This window comes from Megalopta genalis, chromosome 2 (assembly GCF_051020955.1).
Source record: "Megalopta genalis isolate 19385.01 chromosome 2, iyMegGena1_principal, whole genome shotgun sequence".
In the NCBI taxonomy this organism is placed as follows: domain Eukaryota; kingdom Metazoa; phylum Arthropoda; class Insecta; order Hymenoptera; family Halictidae; genus Megalopta; species Megalopta genalis.
The window spans coordinates 36,488,480-36,504,550 of record NC_135014.1 but is presented as its reverse complement, the minus strand read 5'-3'; the positions used below and the strand labels follow the sequence as shown (position 1 = coordinate 36,504,550).

The window sequence follows — 16,071 nt, the reverse complement described above, 5'->3', positions numbered from 1 at the left end:
TGTATACGAAAGAATTGAAAAACAAATATAAATATATATATATATATATATATATATATATATATATATATTATTTTTTTTCTTTTTCAATTACCAATAACTTCAATAACAGATGATTTAATTCAATTATGACTGTGTAGATTCGTATATCTATTTTAAGAGTTTTAGCATGCCATCGTAATTATTTTGACCTGTAATAAAGTGCGTTCTTCTATCTTTAATATGGTAGCTTAAAAATTAAAAATGTTCGACGGAAAAGCTTTGAAATATTATCTTTTATTCAAGTGTGAATGATTTGATTAAAATTGATAATAGCAGCACCATTGCGGCGAAATCTTTAAGCTTTTTTCAGTGTCCGTACAGTGCCAAACCATGCAGTGGCAAAATGCCCAAACTGGTAGCCGAATTTACCAACAGCAAAACTGGTATTTATGAAAGGTATATGGCGCCGCTATGCTAATCCTAAATCAAATATGAGTTCTGATATACTGTCATAATGACACTACCATATTTATCTCGAATTTATCGTGTGTTGATAACACTTATCTACTAGTTTGTTGTTTTTACACAATATGGAATGGCGTTGTGTGAAAATTTTAATTCTATTATTCACAAGAATGGTCTGTGATTCCCGCACAAATTAGTTGACGACACACGAAATTTGAAGTGTGGTGTAGTGTTGTACGTGTTGTTTTGCAACACTGAAGACTACCAATTGTGGGCGCTATGGTTATTTGTAAATATTATAGACAAGGCAATTGTCGCTTCGGACAATACTGTCAATTTGAACATATAAATACATTCGGTAAGATAATAAATTTAGAACGTAATTTTAATAGCATAAAAAACTTATTCTATTTTAACCTAGATTTGTCCCTTTTTTAGGAAACAATGCTAAGCCTGAAAATTACAATCAGGACGAATATACAGCGTACGTACTACTAGATTTTAGTCTTAAAAGATACGATTAATTTTTTAATAAATTTGAGAGTGCTTGACTAATCTTTATTATTATAATAAGGGTCGTGGTTGCAAAAGAAGTACTCAGTGCAGAAAGGGGACAACAATGGCTACTCTCCTGTTTCGCACCTCTCAAACAAAAACCAAATATTCCTGGCATGGAGGACATATCCCCAGAGGAAGTTCGATGGGAGATGTATCAGGCACAGAAGAATGGAATGATCGAGCAAGCGGTATATATACAATGACTCTAGTGTGCTAAATATTCAACAAGTTCTTAAGTCACTTATCCTTCATATCTGTTTTTAGAAACTGAACTATCAAAAATTGTGTCAAGACATGAAGGCTAAAAGGGAGGCCTTAAAGAATCCTACTCGTGAAACCATAGAGATGCTCGTGAGTAAACAATAAACACTTAAGTAGAACTCAGGAGATCTGATTGGTAAATGTCTGTTTTCAGAAAGAACTGCAAGGAACAGGTCAAAAAGGTAAATTAACGACAAGCGGAAATACCGCCGGAAAATCGTCGAATTTTTCATTTGCAACTCCTCAATTAGGTCTTCCAAGCAGTTCCTCATCCTCCAATGTATTTGGAAATAAAACATTTGGAAATCAGAACAACCCTTTTGGTGGAGGTTTCACTTCCACTAGCAGTAGTTCATCGATATTTGGAAAGACCACCACATCCAATCCCGTGTTTGGTGGAACTGCCGGCTTTAGCAACAATTTAGGCTTTGGTACTGGAACCAACACTAGCTCTGTATTCGGCGGAACAACAAACACTTCCACTACGTTCAGTAGTGATCATTCATACTCAAACAGCGGTTTTATTTTCGGTGGAGGATCGTCGCAGCCAGTTTTCGGACAACCCAGCGTTTTCGGAGCGTCCAATCAGGTCAACAATCTATTTTCCAGACCGCAAACATCGCAGTCGACAACATCTGTATTCAGTGGAGCAACGTCCACACCATCGATATTCAGCGGCTCTACCTCTCAAACTAACACATCCTTATTTGGAGTTGCCAAAACATCCACAGCTAATCCCTTCAGTACTTCTTCAACCTTACAGAGCACCACCCCTTTATTCGGGACAACCTCGTCGACCGGGACGTTCAACTCTGGACCTTTTTCTCAGTCAAAGCCTGCCTTTGGAGGAGCTCCCGTGTTTGGCAGTGCAGCGAACTTTGGAAGCTCGAATGCGCCCATATTTGGCGAGCAGTCAGGATTCGGTGGGTCGAATAACGTGTTTGGAGGTGCTAATACTACTTCCACCTTCAGCTCAGCAGCTCAGTCCACAAATGCATTCGGTGGTACTGCGTCTACATCTTCTGTGAACGTATTTGGTGTTCAACCTACAGCTGCTATTGCAGCGTCTAATGCGGCTCCCTTCGGTGCAGTCACAACTGCAACCAGCAGCCCTTTTGCTCCCGCAACCTCGCAGTTTGATGCAACCAGCTCTACAGCTAGTCCCTTTTCTAGACCTACGTTTGGCATGGCTACGACCACCAGCGAATCGTTTGGTACCACCGTGACACCATCCAGCACACCTTTTGGTACCACTGCAAACACTGGGCTCACCTTTGGTACCCCTACCTCTACGACATCTCCATTTACAACATCTACAGTCAGTGGGGATTCAAAGAGTTCGCCCTTTGCTACCACGAATACTACAGTTACGACTACAACCACCAACCCCTTCGCACCAAGAACGCAGCAGACAATCTCACCGTTCGGTAATTTTGCTCAGAGCCAAACGGCCAACACTGTTACTGTGTCCTCCGGTGGTCAGTTTGGTGCATCCATGTTTGGTATTACTATGACCGCTACTATCATAGATGATAGTATATTTTCAACAGAGGATCAATTGACTTATGAGGAGAAAGGCATGTATATGGCGGAAAAGTTTACCTTCGGTAAGATTCCGATGAAACCACCTACTAAAGAGTTGAGGTAACTTGGTGTACAGGGAATTAGAAATGTAACAATAAGCTATGATATTTGTTTACTGCGCAATCAAGATAAATTTCACAGTTCTCTATAATGGTGATAATCTATTGACATCAATAAGAATTTCCATCTGAAATAGTTCCTTAAATATTTATTTATTCCAGTTCAGAGTCAAGTAAATTATTAACGAGTTCAGGATGGAAATTGTTATGATTTAATACTCTGCGATTTTTTTATTGACTTTAACGAAATGTTCGTTATGTAAACGTTTGTAACCTTAAATATACAATTAAATTTTTAGAGCTATTAACTGAATGCTGAAGAATGTAAAACAGAATGGAATGGTGCTTAAATCAATTTCTTTTAATTTAAATCATTTACGTAATTATATACATATGTACAGTAATCAATGATTCTCATTCCGCATTCGTACTTACTTTATCACACATTCTTATAATGTATTACTCCGGGAGGAGGTGGTGGTGGAGGAGGAGGAACGCCGTTACCAAACTGGCTTCCTTCCGACACCTGAGGACAACATTTATATTTATTATTACTTTATGGATTGTTAATTATTCAGTAAAACAAACCTGTGGTAAATGGCAGAGGGGATTTGCTGTATAATTGGTTCTCTGTGCGTATGCTGTCGTTTGGTTGGGCGGTTGTGTTAAACCGGTTGGTATACCGTTTGGTGGTTTATACCCCGTAATCTGTTGAACAAGTTTAATAGTTACTTATACTCTCAGTGTCTGACTAGTATCGTTCCCAACCCTTTATATTTGAATAATTATGATTAATATTTATACAAGTATAAAGGGTTCACGCCATCAGTAGATTCACATACTTTGTCATTCATCTCAGGAAATATGGTACTCAAGTTGAAGTTAGTGAGACTGGTGCCGGAAGGATGATGGCTCATGGCCATGGGATTACTGGAAACGATTCCTCCCCTTGGCATGTTTGGATTCATTGAAAATCCTGCTGTCCCCACGGTTGGTACGCCTTGAGGGCCAGCAACCGCTGGAGGTGGTGGCAAACTATTTACAGCTTTAGTATACACATTCGCTTGCGGGTGATTTTGATAAAGGGGGCTGGCGTGTGGGGGTGGCGGCGGTGGCAAGAAAGTAGCGGAATGGTGATAATCCTCCAAGGGCGAGTTAATTCCAGAAAGAGGGAACTCCAAGTTCTGCATGGTCCCATCCAGACCCTTTCTTTTCCCTTTCTTCGCGTTGGTTGAGTATATTCTTTTGTCACAATGTGGATGCTTTGCGTAATGCTGATGGTTCTTTGTATTACTATTTACATTGGAAGTCGATGTTGTTACTGTAGACGTTGATGATGAAGTGACAGTCGAGGAAGTTGCCACGTTCGGCAGAAGAAAAGCATTCGCTTCCATATAATCAGTGTTGTCATGTAGTGGCATCATATAACTAGTAGGAGTGTTAGATATGCTTGTTATGAAATTTGAAGTAGGATAAATGTTAGCATTGGAAGAGTACGTGTACGAATTGAAGTTCTGATTAACCATTTGTCCATATCCACTCCCGTCATCGGTATTAGAAAAATAGTTAATTGGCATGACTGTATCTGCAGTTGGTAGACTAGTTTGAAATTTATTCTGAGGATAATTATTTGTGAACTTTATAGACGCGTGCTTGTCCTGAATCGTGTCATGAACGCTGCTATTTGTTCCTATCAATGCCTCTGCAGTGTAATTGCTCTTGCAATTCCTGCTTCTCCAATGAACATTATTTTGTTGATATTTTTGCTGTTGTTGTTGTTGCTGTTGATATCCTTGCTCCGAGAAAGTATGACCAGACGACTTCTGGTCCTCGTGTCTCTGATGCAGCTGATCATTGCCTGATGTCTGTTTTCTAATGTCCATTTGTCGTTTGCTGTTTCCTCTGGGACTGGTATTACTCTTCCTTTGATGCTTCCTAGCTTGTTGTTGTTGTTGTTGCTGTTGTTGTTGTTGGTGTGGATGAGAGTGATGGTGGTGATGAGGGTGATGATGATGTTGCTGATGGTGTTGTTGATGAGACTTCTCAGCCTTCTCATGCTCCACCAGTTGACTCACAGAAAGAAACGATGAGACAGAACCTGGATGTTGTATAGCTTGAGTATTCAAAACAGTGTGGAAGTCACGGCCAGTGACATTACTTTCCTTGTCCTTGCTAGGGTCTTTGCTCTGGTCGGCTGAGACTCTGGACGGCACTTGCCCGAACAGGAAGTTCTGCTTCTCAGGGATGTTAGTGCCCAAGTCCAAATCACCGACCAGTGTTGGAAGACTGGAGGGCACAATGTGCTGATCTATACCTTTAACCGGTTGACTTTGTTCAACATGAACGGTAGTCTTCGTAGGAGACCATGGAAACGGTTGTTCCTCGGAATAAAATACCTCTGAAGTCCTCTTGGGTTCACTTTGCAGAACTGGTAAATTGGGAAAACTATGAGCTGCCACATCGTAATTGTTATAAAACTGGTTAGGTGTTCCTTGATTGTACGATGGAGTTTGAGCGAAGAGATTGTTTTGACAAAAGTCGAGCTCCTTTCCAATAGGCGGTAAAATCATATCAGCGATGTTTGCATTGTGCTTGATTTCAGGCGGCATCATCCAGTTTACAGGGGCTCTAATAGCATGCTGTTGTTGATTCGTCTTAGTCTTTGTTGTACTCTGTTGTTGCCCATGCTTCCCATCATTATTATACGATACACTTTCATGCTGTAGAGTGGGAATCTGTCCTTGAACCAACGGCTGATACTTATTCTGATTCTGTTGCTGAGACTTGTCCGGATATTTGAAGTTCGAACTAGTATAGTCCACGGAGTATTTCATCTGTGTGCTGACCTCAGGCAAATCGAAATTTACCTGAGTATCGTAAGTGGACATCGGATACACAGCTTTGTCCTGCTTTTGAGGCATGGACTGGTGAGTCTTTGGTCCATGTTGCTGTTGCTGGGATTGCTGCTCCATTCCAGAGTACTCATTCTGAATATACTCCGACTCTATGGCATACTTAGATTTGTTCTTATTTTCAGCGTTGAACTTTGCGTAGTCGTTGTTACTAGATGAACTTTGACTCTGCATGCGACTCTGTTTACCTGATGACTGAACATTCGTCTGAATAGTTCTTGTTTTGGAAGGATCAACAAAAGGCTGCTTTTGAGGTTCCATTCCGGACTTCATTCTAGACTTGTCTATACCAGTTACGGTGGAATTATTAGAGTAAACATCATTTGTCAGCACATTAGAATAGTTAGAGTTCTCTTTGTGCAAAGGAACGTAATTATAATTTTCGCAAATAGTTTTCTGCTCTGAGTTGTCCGTCTGATTCTGACCTTGCTCAAACTGCACCAAGTTGTTGTTGCCACTACCACCGACAGGCGACAAAGTAGTCCAAGACAGAATGCTGAAATTAGAGGAGTGAGCCACGGTGGTCGTTGACTTAGTATGATTGTCAGTGACTGTACTTTGTTCGTAGTTAGAAGTGGCGACAAAAGAAGTCGGCTGCTGCGAGTAACGCGAGACAGGTGCGTTTTGTATTAAAGGTTTGCTGTTTATAGGATTTGCAGAACTGGTGTTGATCTTCTTTATGTCCTTGTTGGAGTAAGAACTATAATTCTGAGTATCTTCTCGCTTTCTTTGGAACATGTTCTCAGTGTTCTGACTCAAAACATTCTGTTCAGCCTGCGTATTTATGGACTCCTTTACCCCATAAGAGAACGTTTGAGCAAACGGATCAATGTCCATCTTCTTCGACGAAGTATAACTGGTCTCGTGTCTGTGATCCTGTGCTTCCTGTGTCTTCGATCTCAACATATCATTTAACTTTGCGTCCTGATCTACAATATTATTCACTGTTGTTTCAGAATCCTTCATCTTCTGGTAGTTGTGTTGGAAATGACTCTCAGATGAATTCGGTACTGAATCCTTTGAATAACTTTGAGTTCTGCTAGTCGTGTTGCTGGTTGAGTAGGATATGGTGTCCTTTCGTGAGAGATTTTTATTTTGATCAACGTACTCGTTGTGTGTACTCTGTGATGTAGCTAAAACATGACTGTTCTTTGGCTGTGGATCGTAGACAGTTTGCATATCTTGGTTGGAAAGGATAGGGAGTGTATCCTTTGGCTGTATAGAATAATCCTGTTGCATAGTTTGAGACGAAGCGGGAAGAACCCTGTCAACATGGCCGGTATAATTAAGTCTGGTGTTGGATACAATGTTAGAATCAACTAAAGCATCCTTCCCATCGACTGCATAAGCAACCCGAGAGCTATGCGATTCTTTTTCTTTCATTTGAGGCGTGTAATCTATCTGCATGGTCTGCAAAGAAGAAGCACTGGTGGTGGTTGTCGTGTTGACCAACTGCGAAACTTGTGACACGTCAGGGACTACACTTTGTCCTAGTCCAGTAGGGTTCACTTCTGGGATAGTTGTATTATTGCAAACAGTGGAGCTCTGTTGTAGATTGTTAAGAGTGTTATCCACAACCGTTGAGTAACTTGACAGAAAGTCTTGGGATGTAGAGTAACGGACATTGGTGTCGCAGGTGGACACTTGCACCGGACAACTAGTTTGATCTGTTTTATTTGGATTGGATACAGTACCAATTTGGGAATCGATGATGTTCTCACTAGTGGTTATAGTATTCTGTAAGCTCCTGGTTAGCTGATTCTGACAGTTTCCTCCTGCTTGAGTGTTTGTACTGATTGAATTACTAGCTGACACATTTGCAATGGAGTACAAAGTTGTCTGAGAGAATGAATTAGAAGATGCAGACTTTTCTAAAGTAGGTAACACACTCTGAACAATCTTATAGGGCTCCCTAAGTGGCTCATCATTGACTACCTTGGGCAAGGCCTTAGTAGCAGTGCTGCATTCCACAGAGACAATCATCTCCGAAGCTACAGCTTCGCTGGCAGGAGGATTCAGACTTTTCTTCTCATCGCAAGCTGCCTTCAAACGTTTCTCGGCGATTGAATGGGACGGCGACGATGTTTTTATCTTAAAACTATTGGGTTCCATGGTCCCAATTTGCAACAGCATCGGTGGAGTCTGACTATGGTACTTGAAGTCCTCTTTCATATCCTCTTCTAGTACCTCGGTTTTACCGTTCAAAGAGGACACCAGCGGAAAAGCCATTAGGAACGCTGCTGTGGGCGATATAGATTCAGAATTATGGGAACTGGAAGGAACTTGTAAGGAAGCGAATATGTCGTTAGATAGATCAGAGTGGAGGCCGTCAGCTCTGTTGCCAATGGGAACGAAAGAGTTTTCTGTGTTGTATGACAGTGACGTTTTGGGCACTTCGTCCTTTGGCGTCTTAGGTAATTTAGCCTCTTCCTCAACTATGTTAACTGGAAGTAGCGGGGAGGATTCCGTGGAGGGATCAGATGAAACCGCTATACTTGTTTCCGGTTTCAATGTTGTGGTGATATTTGTATCGAGATTTAGAATGATTTTGTTACTCTCCAGATTTGTTGTTCCTTCGATAGCTTCAGGGTCTTTAGGCGTGACCTGCAACAGATTGTCGAACTCAGTGCCTAAATTGCACACTTCCTTGACTTTTTTAGAATCCGCGGATTCTTGAACAGCCTCTTCTACCTCTGTCAACGGAGATTTAGAGGTTGAACTGTCCATAGTGTTTCCTGACTTTACTAAGGCGTTGTCTTCTGGAATATTGAACTCAGTGACCGGAGAATCGACTTCGTTAGATTTCAGATGCTCCTCCGAAAAAGGGACAGGCGACACTGTGCCTGATGCTTCTAACTTCTTGTTCTCACATTGTATATTGTTTATACTCTTTGAAGAGTCAGCTATGTCCTTGCTAGATGAATACAATGAGACTGGACATTCGACGTTGGTCTCGATTTCTTTCTCATTCGATTCCATCAAGACGTGATTGTTATCTGAAGTTTCTGTGTTCTCGCCTATCTTCTCTATCACATGCCTCAAACTTTCGATGGATTTACAAGTTACAGCAAAATCTGTCTTTGACGCAGACAGCGTCTTAACAAGGTTATCATCGCTCTCGTTTGTCTTTTGCCTTTTATCGACTGGCTCGTCGGTATTTTCATCTTCTGCGCTCGAAGATCGTTTAAGACATGTTTTCTGGGAAGTACTAGAATCTTCGCTTTTCCCGCATTTATCTTTATCGATCTTTTCGTCCGTTGTTTCCAGGAGCTGTTGATTTTTCGTACTTTTCGTGTGACTTTTATTCACTTTCGATTTGATCTCTTCCTTCTTAGTTTCTTTCAGTTTCTCCACTTTCTCTTTGTGAACCGCCGGGATAGGAACTTTGTACGCCATTGTCGTTTTCGTGACCTCCTTGCCCTTGGGCAAGATGCCCTTGTGTCCACCGATTTTCGTCGCGTTGATTATATTCTTGACGTTCGACGCCCAGTTCTGTGAGTCAACTACCACATTTGTATGGATGTTCGGGACGGTATTCAAGGTCACCTTTTGTACAGTGTTGATCAAAGCTTGGTTACAAATAGAGACGACGGAGTTCTGTACACGGTTGGGCAATGGTTGCATAACAAACATCTGATTCTGTTGCGTATTGCTAAGAATTATCGGGTTTGTTGGCTGCTGCGGAGCGTTCACAATAATGTTCGATGTCATGGGGGTTACTAATGGCATTAATTTACCACCGGACAGTATCAAAGTGTTTGGTGTTAAATTGGTCACAGAATTGTTTATACAGGGTGTTGCACACTTTTTTCCGTCCTTCTTCTTAGTCTTTTTCTTTACTTTCTTTTGAGATTCCACTTTCTGCAATGCTGGAAGTAACACAATAATTGTAAGATTTTGCAATTTGTATTATTCAGAGTTTACCCATACCTACCATTACTCGCTTTACCATTCAATGGACTATTCTCTGATACATCTGAACCTAATGGGATAGAACTATATATTTTTACTACACATTTGGCACAAAGTTCCAGTTAAAAAAGAATATTTACTTGTGTTCGTTTGACAACATCCGGACTCCTTTGAACCAGATTCTGAAATATTTCCTGCTGCTTCCAAGTTCTCATCTTTACTATTCGCAGAATTCACTTGATTCTCCTGATTTTCAATTGAGCTATTCACATCCTTAGAAATATCACTACTCTCTGCCAACTTTTTGGTAGACGACTGAGAAGAATTCACACATTTTCTTTTAGAAGGCACTTTAAGCTCTGCAGACTTCTTCTTCTTCTTGTTCTCAGAACTTTTTACTGTAACAAAATATTCCTTAAGTATGTAAAACATTTCAAAAAATGACTTCCCATTGTACCGTTTGACCTTACTTTCTTCTAGCTTATCGAAGTACTTCTCTGCATCCTCCACATTAATTTTATTCGACCACTTTAGAGGGGATATCTTTTCAAGGGCTGGTTCTGCAGGTACAGTGATCCCAGCTTCACGCAACAATGTAGACAACAACTGTGTGCGAGAGAACAACTGGGTTACAAGCTTTTTAAGACGAGCCAATTCTTCCTCTGTAGACAATTACAATTAATTAGCATGAAAGATGTTTGCAATAGCGTATCCTAAAAATTGTTTCTTTTACTGTGTGCTTCTGAAGCATGAGCGGAGAACAATTCGTCTGTGCGGCTATGGAGGTCTTTGATGTACTTTGATGCCTGGATCAGGATGTCGACCTTGTTGCGTTTGCGACCTTCCTGGTGCGGCGGCAGAAGATCTGCCAAGGTTTTGAAGTAAGTGTTCATACGTTTTCTTCTGTCTCGCTCCCATGTTTTCGCTTTGCTGAAAAGACAGTCACGTTAACGTGCGCCCGGTTACGATTCAAGCGAACGAACAATGACATTTCATTTCATCGAGGCATCGGACGTGATACAGTGAAAATGTTTAGAATGGTGGACGAGGTTAGACAACAATCTGTTTGGACACTTACGTGTTCTCCTTTCGTGGCATAATTTATCCCCTTGGCATCGTTTCGCGCGAAGAATGCGCCGCGAGAAGCGCAAAGGCGTCACTTGTCACTGACATTACACAAACTCGAAAACCATCGTCCAAACTCTGACATTTCGATCCTGTCTCGGCTCGATCGCGGAAATAAAAACTCTGGCGAACAGGCCCGCTCCCGCTACGCTCGTTCAAACCTGCCCGCCATCTATCGATTTTCCCACGGGAATGCTAGCTCTTCTTTCGTTAACCGGAAGACTAATAGTTCCAGTTTTCTCGGATAGATGGAGTCACATACATGTTCCTGAGGCAAATGTAGATAATTGACATTTTCTATTTCATCGATAATTTTTAATATCAACTAAGTTAATAAATTATCTTAATGAAATGTTTGCCACCTTGTAAATATTAATTCAATTATTAATGTTTCTTACAAAGGAGCAATCAATTGATAATAAATGTTCTTAGAGTGAACACGATTACATGAAACGGGAATAATCTATTTATTTGTTTAATAATTTTATTTCAAAATAAAATTTGAATTAAAAATATTAAGTATTTAATTAAATTATATGTGTCGATTCGACATATATAATATATCAATTAGTTTATTTTCACAAAACCCCACGTTCCGTCTAAAATCTCTAAGCAGCGCCAATTAGTATAGCGGCAGAATGCTCAAACTGTTAGCCAAATTTACTGACAGTCGATTTTGGCGAATAGTTTGAGCGTTTCGCCACTGCACCAATTGGCGCTGTACGGACCCCGAACAGAGCTTCAGTTTTTCTCCGAAAGAGGCGCAACATTCGCCAAGTCGAGACCAATGCAAGGTCGCCTAAAAACATTAATTATGACAAAATGAAAGAATAAAAAAATAAACCAAGGGCACAGGATTGTTCAGGAGAACGTACTGCATCGATATCGTATAAAATGACAAATGCCAATATTGCGAAACATAATTAATCGCTCTCTCAAGTTTGGTTAACTACTGTGTGTTAACTAATCATATTTTACACTGTTGTTGTATCGTTTTCTCACACGTTGTCGATTCAGCAAATTTCTCTGAACTTACTTTCCGATTGCCCAACTGTGACGTAATTCATGCTTTCTAATGGCCCTGAATTGCGATTGAATTTGTAATTGTTTGCATAATTAATAAATTAATAATTAATAAATACGATCACTTTCCCACTATCCGTTAATGCAAAATAGAAACAGGATTTCAAACGAATAAAATCCATATCGAAGTTACGGATCAAGTTAAAATAAAAAAAAAGAACGTGAACTTTACCAAACAAATCGCTGACAGAACGAAAAAATTGTCACTGCACGATTAGTAGGTCGACACCCTTTCGAGCACGGCTACAAGTCATCGTTCTGGTATGTTGTTTACGGTCGGCGCCAACCGATTGTGCAACTGCATAATTACGAAACGAAAATTCTTTTGTAATTGCTAAATGAAATTCTAACGCGAAACCGAAACCCCTGATCCGAATTCTGGCCGTTCGAATCGTTGCACAATGAGAGAACGCAACTCGGGCATAGGAGCACTTACCGCATCGAAATAACCGCGGAGATGCGTCGCAAAGAATTGCACGTAGCCGGGCTGTGAAACGCATTCAAATGTCTGCACTCGAGATCGCCTCGAGTGCCTCGTTAACCCTCTACAGGCCCATGTAACTTTCAAGTCACAAGCTAATATAGCCACATTTTACCAAATAGTTTTAGTTTTTTTTTCACAAGATGATGTATACGTCTTAACCCTTTGCGGTCGAAGCTATTTCAATTCGAAATCTCAAACATGATCTCCGATCTGCAGTATTTCAACCTTATACAATTAATTGCGATTTATGCGTATGAAATTGCGCCCATTGGCGAGGCACAATGAAATTTCAACAGTTTGCATTTTTCAATATGAACGTCGAATCTGATGTTCGTGCAATGATCTTGAAAAATAGTGTACCAATTCAGAGTCGCCACTCGACTGCAAAGGGTTAATTATATAATGCCTCTGAAATAATCAATAACAATATTGACGACGGTTCGCTGCATCATCAACCTGAAATGTCAAAATAAATACCTTGCAAGTTGTCTGCAGATAGAAACCAAAGTGACCATCTTGTGCAATTGAGATTATTTGTGCTTTCGTTAGTGTTTACTAAATAAAAAAAAACGTATATAATAGCTCTGGATTCGTATATCAAATAACAATTTATTTATTTGCACTTCAATAATCATTTTGTTACTATTTGTATATGATACAGTTTTGTAACTTTCAGGTTACATTGGACTATTGTGGTAGATTCGAGTGTATTTAGGATAATAGTTGTACTTTCTTCTATTTTCAAATTTATATATCAAATACCCCCGAAATATGGATACAAAATCATAGAAAAATAAAAGAGGAGTTAGAATTAGACGCATCAGCGGTAGCAGATCCGAAGATTCTTTATTAGATTCTGAGTCCGATGAAGATCATCCAGTAGCATTTACCAGACGACGCGTAAATATTATTGACAATGACGATGAATTTAGTACCGAATTATCATCGGATGAGGAAAATTCAGGACCACAAGAAACTATTCGGCAACCAATTCCAAATGCAACGTACATCAATGTTTAACGCCAAATTCAAACTGTTTTATGGAATTTCACGCTCAAGCATTTATGCACAGAAGTGGAAACATTGTAAGCCGTTGTTACTTCGAAGTTACAAATTGAATCGATTATAATAAAGTTCTTTGAACTGTTAAATATTTTTTCAGTTAGCATATATAGGTTTATAATAACAGATTTTCCGTTGCATAAATCTCTTTATATTTAAGAAAAAAATTCGGCCCATAGAGGGTTAATGGCGTCGATAGAAAGAAAATCCTTCTGGCACCCGTGGAAATGAAAGAATCGGCAACAGGACATATAAAATATGTATTCTGGGTGTATTCGGTCTTCCGACTGTCTTCGGCCTTCGCGAAAATGCGACGGCGATGAAACGGTTTTGAAAATTCGGGGACTGGCAAGAGACAGCCGGTCGAAAATACTCGAGGCTTCGTCGCTGACGTCCCGCGATATATTTTTTCCGCTTGCATGAGAACTGCTCGCCGTGGATTTCGGACGGTTTCGCGACGTTTATTTGGCAACGGCACGACTCACGTATCTCATCGCCGGATTGTTTATTGTACAATTAGCTCCCACTCCTGTTCCCGGAGCGTAAACAAAATAAAGATTGAAATTTAATACGCAATAATTTTTACCCGGACACGCACCAACTATTTTCATAATGTGGCAGATGCACTTTTACGATCGTGGTTACTTACAGGACCAGAGTGCGGCATTAACCCTTTAACGAGTCAGACTCGTGGTGGAGATTTCTAGTAATAAGCTGTTTTTTTTTTAATTACAGTGGTATAATTTTAAATTCGCGTTGTACAAATTGTTATATTTTATATTTGAGTTTACGAGTTATATTTAATTTATAAATTAAATACATTTATAATATTAAAAATTCTGATCTATCGTCGCCAATATTTACAAATTCAAGCGGATGTAAGGTCGAAGAAATGATTGCGATCGAAAGAGTTCTAGTCATTGTATCAGGTCGTCGAGTATGAAATTTGTAGAAAAGAAGGTAAAGTTGCTTCATAACTTACAAATATGAGGAATTATTTTATTTATCAAAGTATGCACCCATATTGGTTTATGCACTTTTGCCATTTAAGCGGCAGGTTGTTCAGACCGGTGATATAAAACCCTGGCGGACGAGAGTCAATGAATTCCTGGCAGACCAGTTTTACAGCATTGTCGGAATTAAATTGTTTTCCTATTAAAAAAATTGTTCAAATTGTGGAAGAAACGATAGACAGTGGGGGATAGGTCTGATGAGTATGGAGGATGATGAAGAAGTTCCAACTCCAATTCCTGTAGTTTTGCCACAGTCATTTGTGCAGTGTGTAATCTAACGTTATCATGCAATAAGATGGGAGTCGATTCGTTGACCGATCTAGGTTGTTTTTCTTTAAGTTTTTGTATCATTTCGTCCAGTTGGTTGCAGTGTATTTCTGTTGTGATCGGTGAGCCAGGTTTCATAAAATCATAACGGATCTCACCTGCGCTAGACAGGTGTTGATAACCTTTGATTCTGAGCACCCGCGGTTCATTTGTGAGGTCAAAATAACCTGTACGAAATTTGGCGAACCAATTTGATACTGTCCGCTGTTTAGTCACACTAGAGCCAAATACATTATTAACACGTTAAATGCCACGGGGGTCACCGGTGACCGGCACTTAACTTGGCGGTGACGCCATGGGGACCACCGGTGACCGGCGTGCCCAAATTGATAGAAATTTGTCGCAGGGATTACTGCGATGGTTTATATAAAATAATCCGAGAGATTTTTTTTGGTTTTTATATAATGAGAACTTTAATATAACTTGTAACAAAAGGCGATGAGGTACAGTGTGTAGGAGGTAAAGGTAAACGAGTGACGGATGAGACAGAAATATGAACACGTTGAGAGTCGGAGGAAAACTTGCTAACTAACGTCTCCCGGTCGAGAGGTCCTCGTATTTATTGGGGAGAACGTATTGAAATTGGTAAGGGAAAGTCCTTGGGAAGGGCGAAGGCCTTTCCCGAAGATTTTCCGACCGGGGTGATCCGGGACCTATGGTCCGAAGCTGTGTCCCAACGTTTTTATTGTTTTATTGCGGTGTGTACGCCTTGCGTCAGGAAAACCCGAAAAAGGCATATGCACACCCCGCTTTTGAAGGACGAGTCTTTTTATGTCTGGTCCGCCACAGAAATATATATAATTTCAAACAAATGTCAATATCTAAAATTTTGTATTATTACCATCGTCGATTCAAACAGTGACCCCTGTCGCAATTAACATGTCAAACATGGTTATACACTGTAATAATATTATGTAGTAATAATATTTCAGCATTATATGTATCACATAAAAGAAAATTCATCGTGGCGCCACGGACAATTTCTGTAAAACCGGCGTGGCATTCAACGTGTTAATGTTTCACGCGTCCTATTTCGTAGTTCCACGTAAGAACTCATACTTCATGATAGCGCGAATTTTCGACCGTTCCATTTTCATCAAAATTAATTTCTAAAAAAGTTTTCAATATTTTTTAGAGCTTAAAATAATTTCTTCGAACAAGCGAGATTTGTTTATAACTTTCCAAGGAAAGAAACAGAACGGTAAAATATTGAGCCAATGTCAAATAAGAAATTGTTAAAGTTG

At 40.0% G+C, this 16,071-nt stretch overlaps 2 protein-coding genes across 5 annotated transcripts; one reads left to right on the top strand and one right to left on the bottom strand.

Annotated features, from left to right (window-relative positions):
• The first annotated feature begins 551 nt into the window (after positions 1-551).
• LOC117225584 (uncharacterized) lies at positions 552-3,313 on the top strand. Of its 2 annotated transcripts, XM_033479276.2 has the most exons (6): positions 561-805; positions 886-931; positions 1,022-1,193; positions 1,270-1,356; positions 1,421-1,448; positions 1,518-3,313. In XM_033479276.2, the coding sequence occupies exons 1-6, from the start codon at positions 727-729 to the stop codon at positions 2,912-2,914; spliced, it is 1,809 nt and encodes a 602-aa protein (XP_033335167.2). In that variant the 5' UTR covers positions 561-726; the 3' UTR covers positions 2,915-3,313. The 2 variants fall into 2 exon arrangements, with proteins under 2 accessions (XP_033335165.2, XP_033335167.2); XM_033479274.2 differs by having other exon boundaries at positions 552-805; positions 1,421-3,313.
• On the bottom strand, positions 3,250-10,996 carry LOC117225582 (uncharacterized). Of its 3 annotated transcripts, XM_033479270.2 has the most exons (8): positions 10,812-10,996; positions 10,467-10,663; positions 10,204-10,395; positions 9,874-10,131; positions 9,756-9,803; positions 3,752-9,690; positions 3,498-3,617; positions 3,250-3,435 (listed from the first exon to the last, which is right to left on the bottom strand). In XM_033479270.2, exons 1-8 carry the CDS (start codon positions 10,829-10,831, stop codon positions 3,349-3,351), a joined length of 6,861 nt encoding a protein of 2,286 aa, XP_033335161.2. In that variant the 5' UTR covers positions 10,832-10,996; the 3' UTR covers positions 3,250-3,348. The 3 variants fall into 3 exon arrangements, with proteins under 3 accessions (XP_033335161.2, XP_033335162.2, XP_033335164.2); XM_033479271.2 differs by lacking the exon at positions 9,756-9,803; XM_033479273.2 differs by lacking the exons at positions 10,204-10,395; positions 10,467-10,663; positions 10,812-10,996 and having other exon boundaries at positions 9,756-9,817; positions 9,874-10,034.
• Positions 10,997-16,071: the final 5,075 nt, after the last annotated feature.